The 17,295-nt window shown below is 33.3% G+C and overlaps 1 protein-coding gene and 1 pseudogene across 17 annotated transcripts in view; both read left to right on the top strand.

Moving 5' to 3' along the window:
• Positions 1-15,935, top strand: part of KCNT2 (potassium sodium-activated channel subfamily T member 2) — a 360,665-nt gene extending 344,730 nt beyond the window's left edge. For 14 of the 17 annotated variants that reach the window (XM_027074938.2, XM_027074931.2, XM_053209435.1 and 11 more), the window contains 2 exons: positions 3,169-3,253; positions 12,880-15,935. In XM_027074938.2, the coding sequence (XP_026930739.1) occupies positions 3,169-3,253; positions 12,880-12,991 (197 nt within the window). In that variant the 3' untranslated portion in view covers positions 12,992-15,935. The remainder of the gene's footprint in view (positions 1-3,168; positions 3,254-12,879) is intronic. The other 3 variants (XR_003425716.2, XR_008293217.1, XR_008293218.1) reach the window with 2 other exon arrangements.
• LOC128313062 (nucleophosmin-like) lies at positions 6,771-12,870 on the top strand (annotated as a pseudogene).
• Positions 15,936-17,295: the final 1,360 nt, after the last annotated feature.

Genomic DNA, 17,295 nt, shown 5'->3' with positions numbered 1-17,295 from the left:
AAAACGATGCAAATGTAGAGTGATTTTTATTTTCTCAGGGTCAGATATTAGTTATCAGGAACACGCTGAATGTTCTCACAACAGATTTTCTTAGCAGATATTTTTCTGATAGGACATGGAATATTGATTCTGGTTCATGAAACATTTTAAAAAGCAAATTTATTAATTCACTAAATTTGTTGTAGTTTTGGTAAAGAACCTTATTTAATCCACTGTGACTTTGCCACTACCAAAGGGATGATTATAATAGGATCTTAAAGATCTAGGAGACCTACCAGTTTCCCCATCAGAATTCAGAAATAACAAAAGAATAAATATAAGGAATGACCGATAGAGACAATAATTCCAGACTTGCAGCTGAAAAACTAGACCATTGAATGTGGTTTTGATATGTGGCCACAACAGGCTTTTAAAACCTTGCTTCCTAATTCGTAACCACAGAGTCACAAAGGAAAGGAGAATGAACTGCAGGACTTCCCAAAAAAGCAGCGTGACAGAGAAAAAGCAGACCAGAATTAACTCTACAGCAAGGCAGACATGAAAGAGAAAGAGAGAGTGGCTTTGAACTCAGCAACTTCTTTTAACCTAACACTGAGGAGAAGTCAGCAAGGGGTGGATGAGGAAAGAAACCAGGAATGATGAGCTCTGATTGTGTTACCCATGCATGTCTTGATATAAATCGTATGGGATTATGGAATTGAGCACATTAGCAAAACATTTCCTTTGATTTCTGGAGTGCATGGAAAAATGAAAATCTTCAAAATGATAAATGAGACTACTTGAGCAGAAAAAAATCAACACAATAGTTGTATCTATTGCTATAAAGTTCTCAGCTATCTACACAGTTTTGTCACTTATAACAGGCAAACCAAGTCACCAATATATCTTGACTTCATTCCAGGTGTTAAATGAGTACAACATTATTTTAATAGTCAAAGAGAGAGGTTGGGGATTAACATGGACTGAGAAGTTATTTTTAAAATTGTTTTTCCTCTAATGCCATTGTTCAATAATATTCATTGTTTATATGAGAAATTTAAATAATGCCACTGTTTTACATAAGAAATTGAGTTAGACATAACCAAATAAGATGGAGATTTTCTGGTAGGCTGGTTACATTGTAGAGCATCATGTTTCAGTCTCCAGAATGTACTATCAGTATGTTCCTTTGTATAGCACCTGGGGAAATTCAGACAAAAGGAAAGTTTCTCAAAAAGCATAGATAAATCAAAATTGCTTTTTATATAGAATCTCTGTCATCTCCTACCAGTACAAGATGTTTTGAATTGGAATTATACCTAATTTGAAATAAGCTCAACATCATATATTCATTGGGTTTCCAAGCTCCAACTGGTTGAGTTAGCCATCTACCTGTAGGTATAATTGACAGGTTTGGCAAATAAAAAATACAGGGTTCCCAGTTAAATTTGAATTTCAGGTAATAAATAAATGTTTTAGCATAAGTATCTCACAAACAATATTTGGGACACATGTGTGTCAAAAAATTATTAGTTTTTATCTGAAATTCAGATTTCACCAAGCAGTCTCTATTTGGCCTGAGAATCCTATCCCTATGCCAGGATACAATTACTTGTGTCCACTCCAGAGACATGCAACCAAACATGTTCTTTTTTAAATATAAATGTTATGATTTTATTATTATAATGGTTTTATTGGCAAACTTATGGTGAGTTCGATTACATTGCAGTTTATTGTCCTTGTAAGATAAAGATGTTCATTTATAGACTTTAAAAGTATGGCACATCTGCATATCAACTTGAACTATCATAACCGAAAATATTATTAAATTTTGCTCATTAGAGTGATAGGCTTCTAGTTAGAGGAATACAGTGATAGACATTATTTTTTAAAAAATGATACATATTTTCCAGTGCAGGAAATTATTAGAGTCAAATATGTTGGCCTAAAAAAGACCTTTACTTGACGCATTTGAATATTGATATATCTCCATTGGTATGAAATACATTCTTAGAGTTTGGATCAAAATGCAAAACTCAGTACTTTTGTTCAGGAACCAAGCTTATCTGCAACTGAAGTGGCTAGAAAGATATTGTGGCTCTAGAGAAGGATTTTGAGCAGTATCCTCACAGCCTAAAAATACTACCTTTGGGAGGATTGATGTTTACTGAAGTATGTGTCCACATGGCTTTACATTTACATCTTATCATAGCTTTCGCAGCTAAGAAATTGAGATCTCAAAGCTGTTTTATTTTTAAGTGCCCAATATAATGCAAGTTAGCTCTCCAAACTTGAAGGCTGACAATGTCTTCAGAGTGAATTGAAAAAAAATGAAAGAACATAGCCTTTTATTTTAAAAATACATATTGTCTTAGAAGAAAAACAAATAATTTAGCAGTACACTTTCCTTGAAACAGTTAATTCTACGAGAATCTTTATATTTTGCAAAAACATATCAGGTATATCTTATAACAAAGTCAAACATATTTAGAGCCTTCAACCTCTTTAGATACATTTCTATTGTGTTTTCTTTTTTTTTAATGTTCATTTGTTTACTTAGAGAGAACGTGAGAGTGGGGAGAGGGGCAGAGAGAGAGGGAGAGAGAAAATCCCAAGCAGGCTCTGCACTGTCATCGCAGATCCCCTGACATAGTGCGCTGTCTCAAGAACCATGAGATCATAACCTGAGCCAAAATCAAGTGTTGAATGGACATTAACTGAATGAGCCACCCAGGCACCCCTCTGTTGTGTTTTCTAAACAGAATGTCATCAGATGATTTTTCACAGAATTACCCATATGAATGTTCATATCTGGGATGGCTAACTATAACCACAATTAGTTTTTATAATGAATAAGACATAATAAACTAATAAACATTTTGTCTATTTCTTTAATAGAAAGACTTTCAGTGTAATAGCTTAAAGAGGGTAGAATATAACTGTAGTTGTTCTGAACAGAATTAGATACTTTATTTCTATCATCTGTTGGAACAAAAAATGAGTACCTGTCAGATATTTCCAATGACAGTAATTTGAAAATAGTCAAAGTTATGTACACAATCATGCTGTGGGCAGAACTATAGCAAGCTCTCGTTGACAGCTATATGGTTTGAAGATTAGATGCTCTACAGTAATTCCTGTAATTTTCTGTAAGTAGTATAACAAACTTGGCATTTATTTATCTTCTAGATGAAATGAATGATCATCAAAGTACCCTCTCCTACATCCTGATTAACCCGTCTCCAGATACCAGGCTAGAGCTGAATGATGTTGTGTAAGTTGAACTCATATCTCACATAAGGCATTTATTTTTAGAAAACCAGTTAATTTATTTATTTTTATATTTTTGTTTTCACCGTTATAGTCCCTTATTTCTTGTGTCATAAATGCTTAGAAACTCCAAGCCTAATTTTTGTGTTTAATAAACAAATGTATTTCATGTATTTCTATGTATTCTATGTATTATGTATTTTCTATACTATAAAAAACATTGTAGAATGTAGATGCATAAAAGAAGGAAAGAGCAGAAGAATTCTGTATTCTGAGCTCCTATATATTTGGAGAAATAAGAGAATATATGTGGAATAATAAGAGAACAGCTTAGAGGGAAACTTGATATACCCCACACTATCTCCTCAATATCTTAGAGTTTCCAAAAGCTCTGAGTAATATAAGTCAAAAGACTTACTAAGAAAAGGTTTATGGTAGTAACTTGATTAATCAAAAACTCTGTATTATGCGTGTACAATTGCATTAGTGTTTCCTTAAAAGTGCAATAGAGATTAGATGTTTTTCCTGACTTCAAAGTGCTTACATTCTAATTAACAAAACTGCAATTTAAACATAAAAAATTTAATAGCAATATATACTATGGCTTTGTTACTAATGAATTAAGCATCCACTGAGTGTGACAGTATTTTTCTCATTTCAAAGAGGAAAACTTACTGTGAATTACAGTGATTACAGAGGATATAAGGACTTGAACTAGACTTTGAAAGGTAGATAAGATTTGTGTAGTTGGAAAGCACAGGACATTCCAAAACAGGGAAATGGATGGAGAAAATGCACTACATGGGGATTGCATAATATGCTTCATTTGGCAACCCTACAGAGTCCAGTTTGACCAGAGTAAAAAAGCTTTGTATTATTAGCATCTCTGTTGTTAATTAAACCTAATATTGGAAACATACATTAAACTTGACTCTGGAAGGACTTTAGGTGAAAAATATGGAGTTTAAACTCAGTTTAAACCTTATAGGCAAGGAACAGTGCTTAATAGATGAACAAGGAAGTAGCAAGATTTTAGAAAGGCATTTTGACAGTTCATGGTGTCAGCCTAGGGGAGAAATTTCCTAATGTGCATCTGCCCTTGAGGTCCAAGGTCCTGAGGCTGAGCTGGATCAAGAGCTGCTGAGCTAAGTAAGGTAGCTAACTCCAGGTTTGATTACTGACTTAATACAAATACCAAAGATCCAAAAGTCTCAGCGGGTGTTAGGTCCACAGGATGTGTTTGTATCTATAATCAGGAAAATCATTAATAAAGTCAGAGACTAAGAGGACTGAGAACATTCTGTGATGCAGAGCATGAAATGGATCCTTGCAAGTGGTTTAGAACTAAAGCTAGTAATGTGCCAAGATTTAGAAGCCTACCTTTATATGTTTTGTGAGAGATTTCTGCTGAGATGGAAAGGGTACTTTTCTTTCTTTTTTTAAAGAGCATTGCAAGCAGCAGTAGAATTTATTGGCAGGATGGCTTAAGGTTGAAATAGACATGAAAATAAGGAAACCAGTTAAATTGTTGTTAGGCAGGTGTGAAGTAGATAAGAATCTCTGGAAGCATTAGGATAATGGATTGTAAAGGCAGGTTTCTACGCAGATACATTTATGGAGGCAAAGACTAAGACTTGTTCATTGATACGGGACTTGGAAAAGGAGTATAACATGGCAATTCTATTTGATTGCAAAATAAATAAATGAATGCTCGTTCACTGAAGCAAGTCAGAAAAGGGAAGCAATTTTCTAGGAAGGAAAGGGGGCATTGTTGGCTGTGGAGAAAAAGGAAATGATTAGTTTTCTATTATGAATAAAGCTGATATGAACATCCAAAAAACAAGAGAGATAGATGACAAGCTAGAGTTTAGATGCATCATTCAGTGTGCTACATGGAAATGTCTAGAAAGCGTAAAGAAATAGAGTACTGGAGCTTTGAAAGGAAGCTAGTTCTATGTAGAAAATATTTATTTTTCATCTTCCAGATAAGCAAAGCTAAAAAGATAATGATTTTAGGGTAGATACATAAGTGTGTTTCAAAAACTTCTTAGGAAAATACATCAGCAGGAGTAACTTTGATCCCAAATCAGTGTGAAAACAGCTTATAATGTACCTCATATACAACTAGTTAGTATAATGCTTTATTTTGTCATTTGATGATACTGGTTAGAATATAGGAGCTTTAGGGAATGAGATGAATGATAATTTCACCTGTTAGAGTTCTTAAAGCAGCTGTCAAAAATTATGTCCAGTGGTGATACTGAATTTATGGAGGACTTTAAGTGGCATGAAAATATCTTATTTATGATGCATCTGCTTTAAACTGCACATTCTGGAGACTTTACCTGGTATATTACTATAATAAAACAAAACTGCTCTGTTTTTCTTATGTCCATATTTATATATGTCTTTCTTCCTTTAAGCCCATATTTTTATTAATTGTCAATTTTTATTGTTTTATTAATTTTTATTAATTTTTCATCTGCTAATTGTAGTCCTAATCTTTTTATGCCTTTTTCAAATTAGTTGTAATTATGTTCATGATATAGTGTTTTTAAGAAGTTATGCTTACCTTATTCATATTTCATAATAAATTATAGGTTTTTGAACTTAATATAATTATTTCCCATGACTATTTTTGAATGAATGGGGAGATTTTGTTCATCTTTTGAGTCTATAAACATGTCCTTTCATTGAACATACATTTATAATTTAAAATAATTCTCCCCAAATTAAAACTTAGAAATAAAATATGTATGTTACAATATGTATTTTACAGGTAAAATAAACATGACATTTTCTGCCTTATTGATACTATTATTTTTTATTTATTTAAGCTAAAACATCAGTTTGACTGCTATAGGGAAGCCACCTTTTTTTCAATGATCCGTATTTGTGGCCCTTAAAATAATTGTTTTACTATAACTGGAGCAATGATAAATGCCATGAAAAAATGCCTACTGTGACAAGTATTTAATAAAAACATGTTTAAGAAATTTACTTTATTAGATTCATAGGTTTAGTAGTGATAATAATAAGGGAAAGCAACTTTTGCAGCTATTTCAATGAATTCAGGGGGTAATGAATTATACTTTTTGTTTCTCTAAAAAAATGCTTTCAAACGTTTAATTTAAATAAAGGGGCAACATTAATTTGGCTCAAAGAACAATAAGTAACTAAGTGATTGGTATTAAGCAGCTTAATGTTCTTGAAATAAATGAAAATGAAACTACAAAATATCAAGATTTGTGCAGCAAAAGCAGTTCTAAGAGGAAAGTTTATAGCAGTAAATGCATATATTAAGAACTACAGGGGCGCCTGGGTAGCTCAGTCGGTTAAGCCGCCGACTTCCGCTCAGGTCATGATCTCGCGGTCCGTGAGTTCGAGCCCCGCGTCGGACTCTGTGCTGCCCGTGCAGAGCCTGGAGCCTGTTTCAGATTCTGTGTCTCCCTCTCTCTGACCCTCCCCCGTTCATGCTCTCTCTCTCTCTCTCAAAAATAAATTTAAAAAACGTTAAAAAAAAAGAACTACAAAGATCTTAATTAAGAATTAGAAAGATCTCAAATAAACAACCTAACTCTACACCTCAAGGAACTAGAAACAGAAGAAGAAATTATGCCCAGATGTAGCAGATGGAGAGAAATTAAGTCAGATAGAAAAATAAATGAAATGGAGACTAGAAAAATAATAGAAAGTATCAATGAAACTAAAAGCTGTTTTTTTTAAAAATAAAATTGACACACTTTTAAGTAGACCAACTAAGAAAGAGAAGACAAATAAAATTATAAATGAAAGAGGACACTACAACCGATACTACAGAAATACCGAGAGACCACTATGAACAATTATATGCCCCCAAATTACGTAACCTGAATAGTTATGTATAAAATAGATACATTTCTAGAAACATACAACCTACCAAGACTGAACGACGGAATGAGAAGAAATAGAAAATCTGAACAGACCAATAATGACTTAAGAGATTGAGTCAATAAAAAAAATTGTAATACAGAAAACTCCACAGGCAGATGGCTTTAATAGTGAATTCCACCAAATACTTAATGAAGAATTAATACTAATCCTCCTTAAACTCTTCCAAATATCAAGGGAGAGGGAACACTTCCAAACTTATTCTATGAAGCTGTGTTACCTGGATACCAAAACCACATAAGGGTTTGAAAGGAAAACTATAAATGAATATCCCTGATGAATATAGATGTAAACCAAATTCAAGAACATATTGTAAAGATTATGCACCATGACCTAGCGGGATTTATCCTCAGGATGCCAAGATGGTTCAATATATGCAAATCAATAAACGTAATTCATCATATTAATAAAATGAAAGATAAATATCACCTGATCATCTCAATAGATGCAGAAACGGAACTTGACAAAATATAACACCCTTTCATGATAATAACCCTTAACAGATTGGGTATATAAGGAATGTATCTCAATATAATAAAGCCATATACAATAAACTCATTGTTAACATATAAATAAGAAAAACTGAAAAAGTTTTCTCTGATATCAGGTTGCCAAGGTTGCCCACTCTTAATATTTCTATTCAATATAGTATTGGAAGTCTTACCTAGAGTATTTAGGTAAGACAAAGAAATAAAAGATGTCCAAATCAGGAGGAAGAAATAAAATTGTCACCATTTGCTGAAGATACGATTTTATATAAAGAAAATTCCAAAGAGTCGATCAAAAACCTGTTGGAATTAATGATTTAAGTAATGTGAGACATTATAAAATCCACTTACAGAAATCAGTGGCATTTCTTTAAACTAATGATGCAGCATCAAAAAAAGAAATACAACTATCCTATTCACAGTAGCATCAAAAACAATAAAATACTTAGGAATAAATTTACAAAAGGAGTGAAATATCTGTACATAAAAACTACAAAACTTTGTCCCTGGTGTGATTCATCTTATGTGGCTGTTCTGTGGAACAATAGTCGTTTCTCTCTGCCCATCTTCTCTTTCACCTAAGTGCATGTCACCACCACATGGAAGATTCGATTGACATGGACGTGAGCCCTCTGAGGCCCCAGAACTTTTTGGTTGTGAACTAAAGGCTGACAAAGATTATCACTCTAAGGTGGATAATGATGAAAATGAACACTAGTTATCTTTAAGATCGGTCAGTTTAGGGACTTGTGCAAAGGATGAATTGCACATTGTTGAAGCAGAGGCATTGCATTACGAAGGCAGTCCACTTAAAATCACACTGGCAACTTTGAAAATGTGTGAAGAGCCAATGGTTTCCCTTGGGGACTTTGAAATAACACTACCTGTGGTCTTACAGTTGAAATGTGGTTCAGGGCCTGTGCATATTAGTGGACAGCACTCAATAACTGTGGAGGAAGATGCAGAGTCAGAAGACGAAGAGGAAGAGGATGTGAAGGTCCTTAGTATATCTGGAAAGCGTTCTGCCCCTTGGAAGTGGTAACAAGGTTCCACGGAAAAAAAATGAAACCTGCTGCCGATAAAGATGATGACGAGGATGATGATGATTTTGATGATGACAAATCTGAAGAAAAGTCTCCAGTAAAGAAATCTATAGGAGATACTGCAGCCAAAAGTGCACAAAAATCAAACCAGAATGGAAAAGACTCAAAACCATCAACACCAAGATCAAAAGGTCAAGAATCTTTCAAAAAACAGGAAAAGACTCCCAAAACACCAAAAGAACCTAGTTCTATAGAAGACATTAAAGCAAAAATGCAAGCAAATATAGAAAAAGGTGGTTCTCTTCCCAAAGTGGAAGCCAAGTTCATCAATTATGTGAAGAATTGCTTCCTGATGACTGGCAAAGAGGCTATTCAAGAAATCTAGCAGTGGAGGAAGACTCTTTATGAAAGTAGTTTAAACAGTGTGTTAAAACTTTCCATCTTATTTCACTTCTGTACCAGTTGATATCTGACTGTCCTTTTTATAATGCAGAGTGAGAATGTCTGATGAACACTGTCCAGGTTCCATTGCCAAGAATGTGTTGTCCAAAGTGCCTGTTTAGTTTTTAAAGATGGCACTCCACCCTTTGCTTGGTTTTTATGTATGGAATGTTATGATAGGACATAGTAGTAGTAGTGTTCAGACAAATGGAAATGATAGGGAGACAAAAATGTATATGTGAAATAAACTCAGTGTTTTAATAAGGTAAAAAAAAACTACAAAAATTTGGGGCACCTGGGTGGCTCAGTCAGTTAAGTGTCCATCTCTTGATTTTGGTTCAGGTCATGATCTCACAGTTCATGGGTCGGAGCCCCACTTTGGGCTCCATGCTGACAGTGTGGAGCCTGCTTGGGATTCTCCCTCTCTCTCTCTCTCTCTCTCTCTCTCCCCCCATCTCTTTCTGCCCCTCTCCCCCCTCAAAATAATTAAATAAACTTTAAAAAAAACTACAGAACTTTGCTGAAAGAGCTCAAAGAAGATACAAAGATATGTAAAGACCTCTTGTGTTCATGGATTGAAAAGATAAATGTTGGTAAAATGGTCATACTACCCAAAGCCATATACAGACCCTACAAAATCTCTATCAAAATATCAAAGGTATTCTTCACAGAATTAGAAGAAACAATCCCAGAATTCATGTGGAACCACAAAGGATCCTGAATAACCAAAACAATCCTGAGAAAAAAAGAACAAATTCAGAAGTATCATACTTCCTGATTTCAAACTATACTACAAAGCCATAGTAATATAAACGGTATGGCACTGGCACAGAAATAAACCTATAGGTCAATGGGACATAATAGCCCAAAATGAAATCCCTGTATTTATGGTCAACTAATAATTGACAGAGAAGCTAGGAATACAATGGAGGAAGGAAAGTCTCTTCAAAAAAATGATGTGGGAGACACTGGAGAAGCACATGTAGAACAATGAAATTAGACTTCTGTCTCACCACTAAACAAACAAACAAAACACTCAAAATGGATTAAAGACTTAAATATAAGACCTGATATCATAAGACTTCTAGAAGAAAACAGGGAAGAAACTCATTGATATTGGTCTTGGCAATGATATTTTGGTCATAATGACAAAAGCACAAACAATGAAAGTAAAAATCAACAATTGGACTACATCAAACTCAAAAGCTTTTGCACAACAAAAGAAACATCAACAAAATGAAACAGCCTACAGAATGGGAGAAAATTCTTGCAAATCGTAACTCAGATAAGGGGTTAATATCCAATATATATAAAGAGCTAAAACTTATTTTAAAAACCCCAAACAATCAGACTAAAAAATGAGTCTGAACTAAATATTTTGCAAAGAGGACACGAAAATGGCCAATGCCATGGAAAGACGTTCAACATCACTAATCATCAGGGAAATGCAAATAAAACCACAATGAGATATCACCTCACACCTGTTGGAATGGCTATCATCAAGAAGACAAGAGACAACCTGTGCTGGTGAGGATATTGTAAACAGGGAACCCTTATATACACTGTTGTTAAGAATTTAAATTAGTCCAACCACTATGGAAAACAATATGAAAATTCCTCAAAAATTAAAAATAGATTTACCATATGATCCAGCAATTCCACTTTGGGATATGTTATCTAAAGGAAATGAAAACTGGATTTTGATGAGACATATGCACACCCACGTATATTGCAGCATCATTCACAACAGCCAAGATATAGAAACAACCCAAATGCCCATCAATGGGTGAATGGATAAGAAAGATGTGGGTATTATTTAGCTATGAGGAAGGAGGATATCCTGTCATTTGCAACACGTAGATGGACCTTGAGCACATTATAAAAGCGAGATGTGAGAGAAGGACAAGTATTACATGATATCACTTATATGGGGAATCTAGAAACAAGTCAAACCCATACCAAAACAGGTTGTTACTAGGAGATGGGGAAGTAGAGGGATGAGATTGATGGTGTTTAAGGATCCAAACTTATAACAAGAAATAAATAAGCCATAAAGATCTAATGTAGAGTATAATGAATACGGTTAATAATGATGCACTATAATGATGTAATGTGATGAATATGGCATCAATGGCAATCGTATTAAAATATATAAATGTATCAAAACAACGTTTTACATCTTTAATTTACAATTTGTAATGTGTTCAATTTACCAAATTAAAAAAAAAGAGTTTAATGTGCACTATTAATTGTCTTCATCAATCTACAATGCTAGTGATATTTAAAATAATTATAAAGCAGTGTGCATGGATAACTATATCCAGTTAATAGATTCAAGGACATTAATTTCAACTTTTATTTGATTGGAGAAAATAGACTATTGTGTTTTAAATTGCCTTTTCTCATATTCATTAAGGAACATGTTTTCTGAATATTTTTCTTCAGTTTTTAAGAGGAAACGTACAATACTCTATTAGACTAATCTCTTCAAATTAGGTTTTCTGTTCATTTTTTGTACCTCCCAAATTATTATAAAACTATGAATTACTAGTTTCATTTGCATCTGAAACAAGACTTTCTTTGAGTGCTGCATTGCCCGGATTTACTTTCCTTCTCTCCCTGAAAACTCTCAGTGGCTTCCCACTGCCTTTGGGACAGAGTTTGAAACTACTTTATCCTGAAACTTAAAGTCCTCTGCTAGCTGTTTTCTACGCTTCTTCCTGAATTTACCTTCCACTATTTCCTGGTTTAACCATTCTCCTGAAATCAAGCTCACTTTCGGAAGAGATCAGGAGCAAACCTAGAGACAAAGTTCAGCTCAACCTTCTGAATAGTGTTCCCTAATTCTCTCTGTCGCTTCTTTTTTCTCTTTCTGTGATGTTTGGAATTTATTTTTCTTGTGTTTATCTGCTTTATAAATTAAACTCAATGGATCTTCTGCAGGACAGGTGTTGGGGTTTGCGACCTTTTGTATTTCCAGTTCCTAATGCAGTATTCCAGAAGTGCTCAAGAAATGGAAGCTCGTTATTTGAGATCTGAAGTAAAACATCTCTCTTAAAACAAATTATAACATTATTTAAATGTATGAGTTTGGCAGATGAACACTTTCCTATTTACTAGTTGCATAAATTAAGAATTATTTTTTATTTTGTATAAGTGCTCACCATAGCATAACCTGAATTTTAGATTAATTTCCAGATAATTAAAAGGTTATCTCTGCACAGTATTCTTCAGAGCATGTATTAAATCATGACTTTTTTTAGAATCCTGAAGTATTTAAATAAAGGACTAAAGAAATTATTTAGATCAAATTTATTTATGAATTATAAAAGTAAGACTAAGAGCAGTTAAGTAATAGAAGTATCATGGCTAGATTTAGGTCTGCTTCTTAGAAAAATAGCCAAAGAAAGGGATGATAAATCAATAGAATACTAAAATAAAACATAAAATTTTGATAAGATGAAGATGGTGAAATGGATTATAACTAAAAAATAATAATTCTTGATTCATCAGTATTTATCATCATAATCTTAGGTATAGAAATAATACAAGTCCTGCAAAATATTTTAGGTCAATTAAAAGTGAGTCCTGCTACCAGTGCTGTATCTAGACACGGTTTAGATCACCTAAAAACTGAATACATTTGAAGCAGGAGTCTAAACTGTAAGTGTGAATTAGTTTTGCCTTTATTTACTATTACAGTTATTTGCTTTGTTTTCTTTTATTAGATACTTAATCCGACCAGATCCGCTGGCATACCTTCCAAACAGTGAACCCAGTCGAAAAAACAGCATCTGCAATACCACAGGTCAAGACTCTCGGGAGGAAACTCAACTTTGATAAAAAGAAAATAAGAGACCTTTTTTTTTTTTCCTACAAGAATCTTGCTTAAACCAACTCTAAATCTTAGGGGAAAATAAGTGCTGCTGGCATGAAATAAACTCGATCAGAATATATTCCATTCTCTCATATTAAAAGAAATCTATTCTCTTAGAAGTATAGATTATTTTGAAATTTAAAGTATTGCTTCTTGGTACTCTTCCTATTAATATTTGAAAGACATCAATGTAATGATTTTCAAAACCTAAATTAAAAGACAAAATTTAAATTGGTTATTTGTTTGACAATAATCCAAAGTGTATGAAGCCAGTTTTTTAAAATATTAAGTTTTTATGAAAGTAAGCGAAAAACCCAAGTATATTTGGTGCATCACAATGGACACAGAAGATTGTTGCTCTTCTTAAAAGTTAAATAGTCATATCCTTTAAACTTGCTGTTTTATAAAATTGAGCTCATCATCAATGTCTAGCCTTCTCTACACAGAGATTAACCAACAAACTTGTGTGGCTGACTTTTGTGTAAGACTCACAATTTGCTTTAGCATATAAATCTTTAAGTCATTTTAACCTTTTTTTGTTGCCTTTCAGATGATATCATATTCATTTTAGTATTTGAGATGTTCATAGCATGTTCTATTACACTGAAGAAACCAAAAAATGTCAAGTACCTGAACTTTTTGCTAACTTTATGTCCGACACACGTTGTTTGCCAAGAAAAGTGTATTAAAAAGCAAATATTTATTGTTCTCCTAAAAGAATAGCTAACAGAGAAAATACTTAAAGCCCATATGTTAATTTAAATTTAAGCCAAGCGTTGAAACATTAACTGAAACATGCAGTAATGGTTTTCATTAGGCTCTGGAGTTTTAACATTTTCCTAATCTATATATCTTATTTAGAAAACTCCTTTAAAATTCAAAGAGGCAAAATGATGCTATTTATGGAATACAAGGACATTTCAAACATTAAAAGTCCTCCTTTATGCCTTTAGTATCGAAACCTCATACACAAAACAGTGGTATCTTAAAAAATTTGATTTAATTTTGAAAAATCATCTATAGGAACTATGTTTTCACACGGTGAGGAAAAACACACGTAACGACAAGTAGTTTTCGCCACTGAAGTTTAGTATAAATTATGAAGAACTTGACAATTATCAATTAAATGTAAATCGCTCCTTGATGCCATCAGTGCTGCTATCTTACTGCTTTATTTCTCTTCAGAAACAGACTGAAAAGCACAAGAGCAGTGTTTGCCAAGTAGTTGGAATGTGTTACAGCATTCCCATGAGAGAGAGAAGGGTAAATTTCAAAAGGTATTTTTCTTCTAATTTTGCATTTTAAAAATTTCTGGCCTTGACATTGACTTTTAATTCCACAGAAAAGAAGATGTGTAAGACTAGAAAGAGACATTTTCTTCTTTTCATAAAGAAACAGATAAATTGGAAAGACAGTGGAAGAACTTAAAAAAAAACATAGAGAAAGCCTAAAATTCCCCGAATAATTCTATGAAAATGAAAATGTAAAACCTAACATGAAAAAAGGATAGATTATAGCCATTGTATAATTTGGCTTAGAGAAGAAGAAATGCCTGTTTGTTATTGGTTTTTAGTATTTTCTATTACTCTCATTTTAGCATAACAAAAACACCAAGAATTTCTCCTAAAACAGAGAGAGCCTATCTTTAATTTTCTTTAATCAGATAAGAAAATAGAGAATTTATAACAAGCTTCTTAAAATTGGAATTGTATCTTAAAACGAAGATTGTATGCATATGCGTGCGTGTATGTTGTAGACACATGTGAAATATACTTGACAAATTTACACATGCACCTATAAATTATTCAGGCTAAAGGCAGAATTGGATCAATGTCTGTAATGGAGAATGACAATGAATTTAAGTAACTTATTTTATATTTGCACATAAAAAATCAAAACTCATATACTTCTTTAAGTTGCCATTTCATTACTCCATTACAGTTATTTTTAGGAATAAATGTAAGATTTTATGAATATTCTATTTCCCCACAAGATCTCAAGTTCAGTATTTTTGCATTATGACCATTGTCAAGACTAGGACTTTACGCTAAGACATGACTATATTTCCTATAAAACTAAAAGTTTTGTTTCATAAATTTTACAATGGTTATTTTTGATTATGCACATTAGTCCAAATTTAATAGTTGACACAATTCATAGCAGCTTGCTATAATAATGATAGTTTATTAGTCTTTCTGTTATTTAAATAATAGAAGATGCTTATAAAAGCCTTTTAACAAACTGTTGCCTTTTTAAAATACTTAACTTGCACACAAAAGAAAACATAAAGTCAGTAATAGTCCTTGTAATCCTATGGGAATCGGTTCTGTTTATTGTCTATGTACCATTTTGCTACCAGTTACATTGAATTGCTTAAAATAAATAATAAAAATTATTTCTGATGGTGAAAACCCCTTGGTGCTTTTTGCCAAAACTTTAATTGTTTAACCAATTATGTTTTGAAACCACAAAACTCCTTTGCCACTTTTATATTTCAAAACCAACATAAACATGAAGGTCTTCTCATTGGAAAAGATAGCCATAAAAAACTGGTTGAATTGCTTCTTAATGTAATAGTTTCTGAATAACTAATGTAGCAGGAAAAGAGGAGGGAGGAAGGAAGGGTCAGGGATGGGAGGTGGAGAAGAAGTGAACAAAGGGAAGGGAGGAAAAGTAGAAAATAAAAGGAAGGGGGAAAAGAACGAATGTAGGTGCCACAAGAGAATTTTTTTTGTGTGCAAATCAGAGCCAATACACTCATTTAAAGGTCAGAAAAGCACTGGTTAATGAAAAGAAAAATAATTTTGAATGCAAAGATAGACTTTTTGGCTCCAGGAAAATGGAGCCTATTCTTCCTGCTAAGTATAGCTTAAAAAAAGAAAAAACAAAAAAACAAAAACACAAACAGAAATGTTTTTTTATGTTATTTATGAAACAAGCATCAGAAGACTGTGAAGTGAAAAGAAGGAAGACAGACCAGGGAGCTGAGTCTTGTAGAACAGCACAGGGTTGAGGGGAGTGAGTTTTCTGGGTTTGTTTGTGGTCTCCTATGTAACTTACTCTGGATATTGGGAAATACCAATGAACATGGACAAAAAAGTCCCAAGAAAAACGTGTTCTCTCCTTCCAAGGGATTGACTCTTGCAGCAGGTGGTGCACAGCACAGAGTCCTGATGATCCTGCAGTGTGTGTGTGGTTTCTCCAATCAACGTACCCAGGGGCCAGGAGCTGCCCTCAGCACCAGTTCAGATGGTCCAGTGCCTCCAGTGAGACCCTTCCCCATGAACGACTCCCCCAGATTTCCAGCAGGTTGTCAGTGCAAGTACCACAATGACTTTTCTGCAGTTCTGTGAGCCACTGCTAGGCCATCTCAAGATCTTGATTTCAGTCCCAGGGTCTTTTCTTGGGGCACTGTATCTCAGGCCTGACAATGATGCATGCTTCTTATATATCTGCTGTCGCTATATTATTTTCAAGTTCTCTTTACTTATTACTAACTCCAAAGCTCTGCTATGGCTAATGATTCTCTACATTAAACTTTCTCTGTCCAGATCACCATGTGGTTTCTCTGTCCAGATTGAATCTGGGCTGAGACATGATGCACAAATCAGCAGTTCTTCAACCTGATTAAATCTGACATAATATTGATATCAAATTTCAAGGACTGCAATTTAAAGGACAGATTTTGGGGAAATTCAACAAATTAAATAGCACCTGCTGGGAAACTTTTAAAACACACCATGCTCATCCTGTGGAGTATTAGGCCACATTATTTCACTTTGATCTTCTCCTTTTCTTTTTCTTTCTTTCTTTCTTTCTTTCTTTCTTTCTTTCTTTCTTTCTTTCTTTCTTTCTTTCTTTCTTTCTTATAGGACTGCTCTCTAGTCTATTTTATTTGGAGAGACATGTCAACTTTAATTATGGTGGATCAATCTAATATTATACCATATGGTCCTAAAAGTATAGTTATTTGGCTTATCATTAAAGTCCGTATTCTTACTATTCAAGAGAATTATATTTTATTATTTATATCTAAAATGTTTTAATAGAAACAAAAATAATGATATGTTTTCCTAAGTATAAATCATACCAGAAATCTTTAATAAACTGTACTGTAATTTAGTCTCATTCCTGTGTAGTCTCATTCATGTACAGTTATACACAGATATTTATATTTTCTGTTTCTACTATATACAAAATATGTTTCATTTCATGTTATGCCAGGCTAGATATCTTTGCATTTGAAAATTAAATATAATTTCCAAAA

This window comes from Acinonyx jubatus, chromosome E4 (assembly GCF_027475565.1).
Source record: "Acinonyx jubatus isolate Ajub_Pintada_27869175 chromosome E4, VMU_Ajub_asm_v1.0, whole genome shotgun sequence".
Taxonomy (NCBI): Eukaryota; Metazoa; Chordata; class Mammalia; order Carnivora; family Felidae; genus Acinonyx; species Acinonyx jubatus.
Note: the sequence above shows the minus strand (reverse complement) of the source record. Positions and strands in the feature narration are given on the sequence as shown.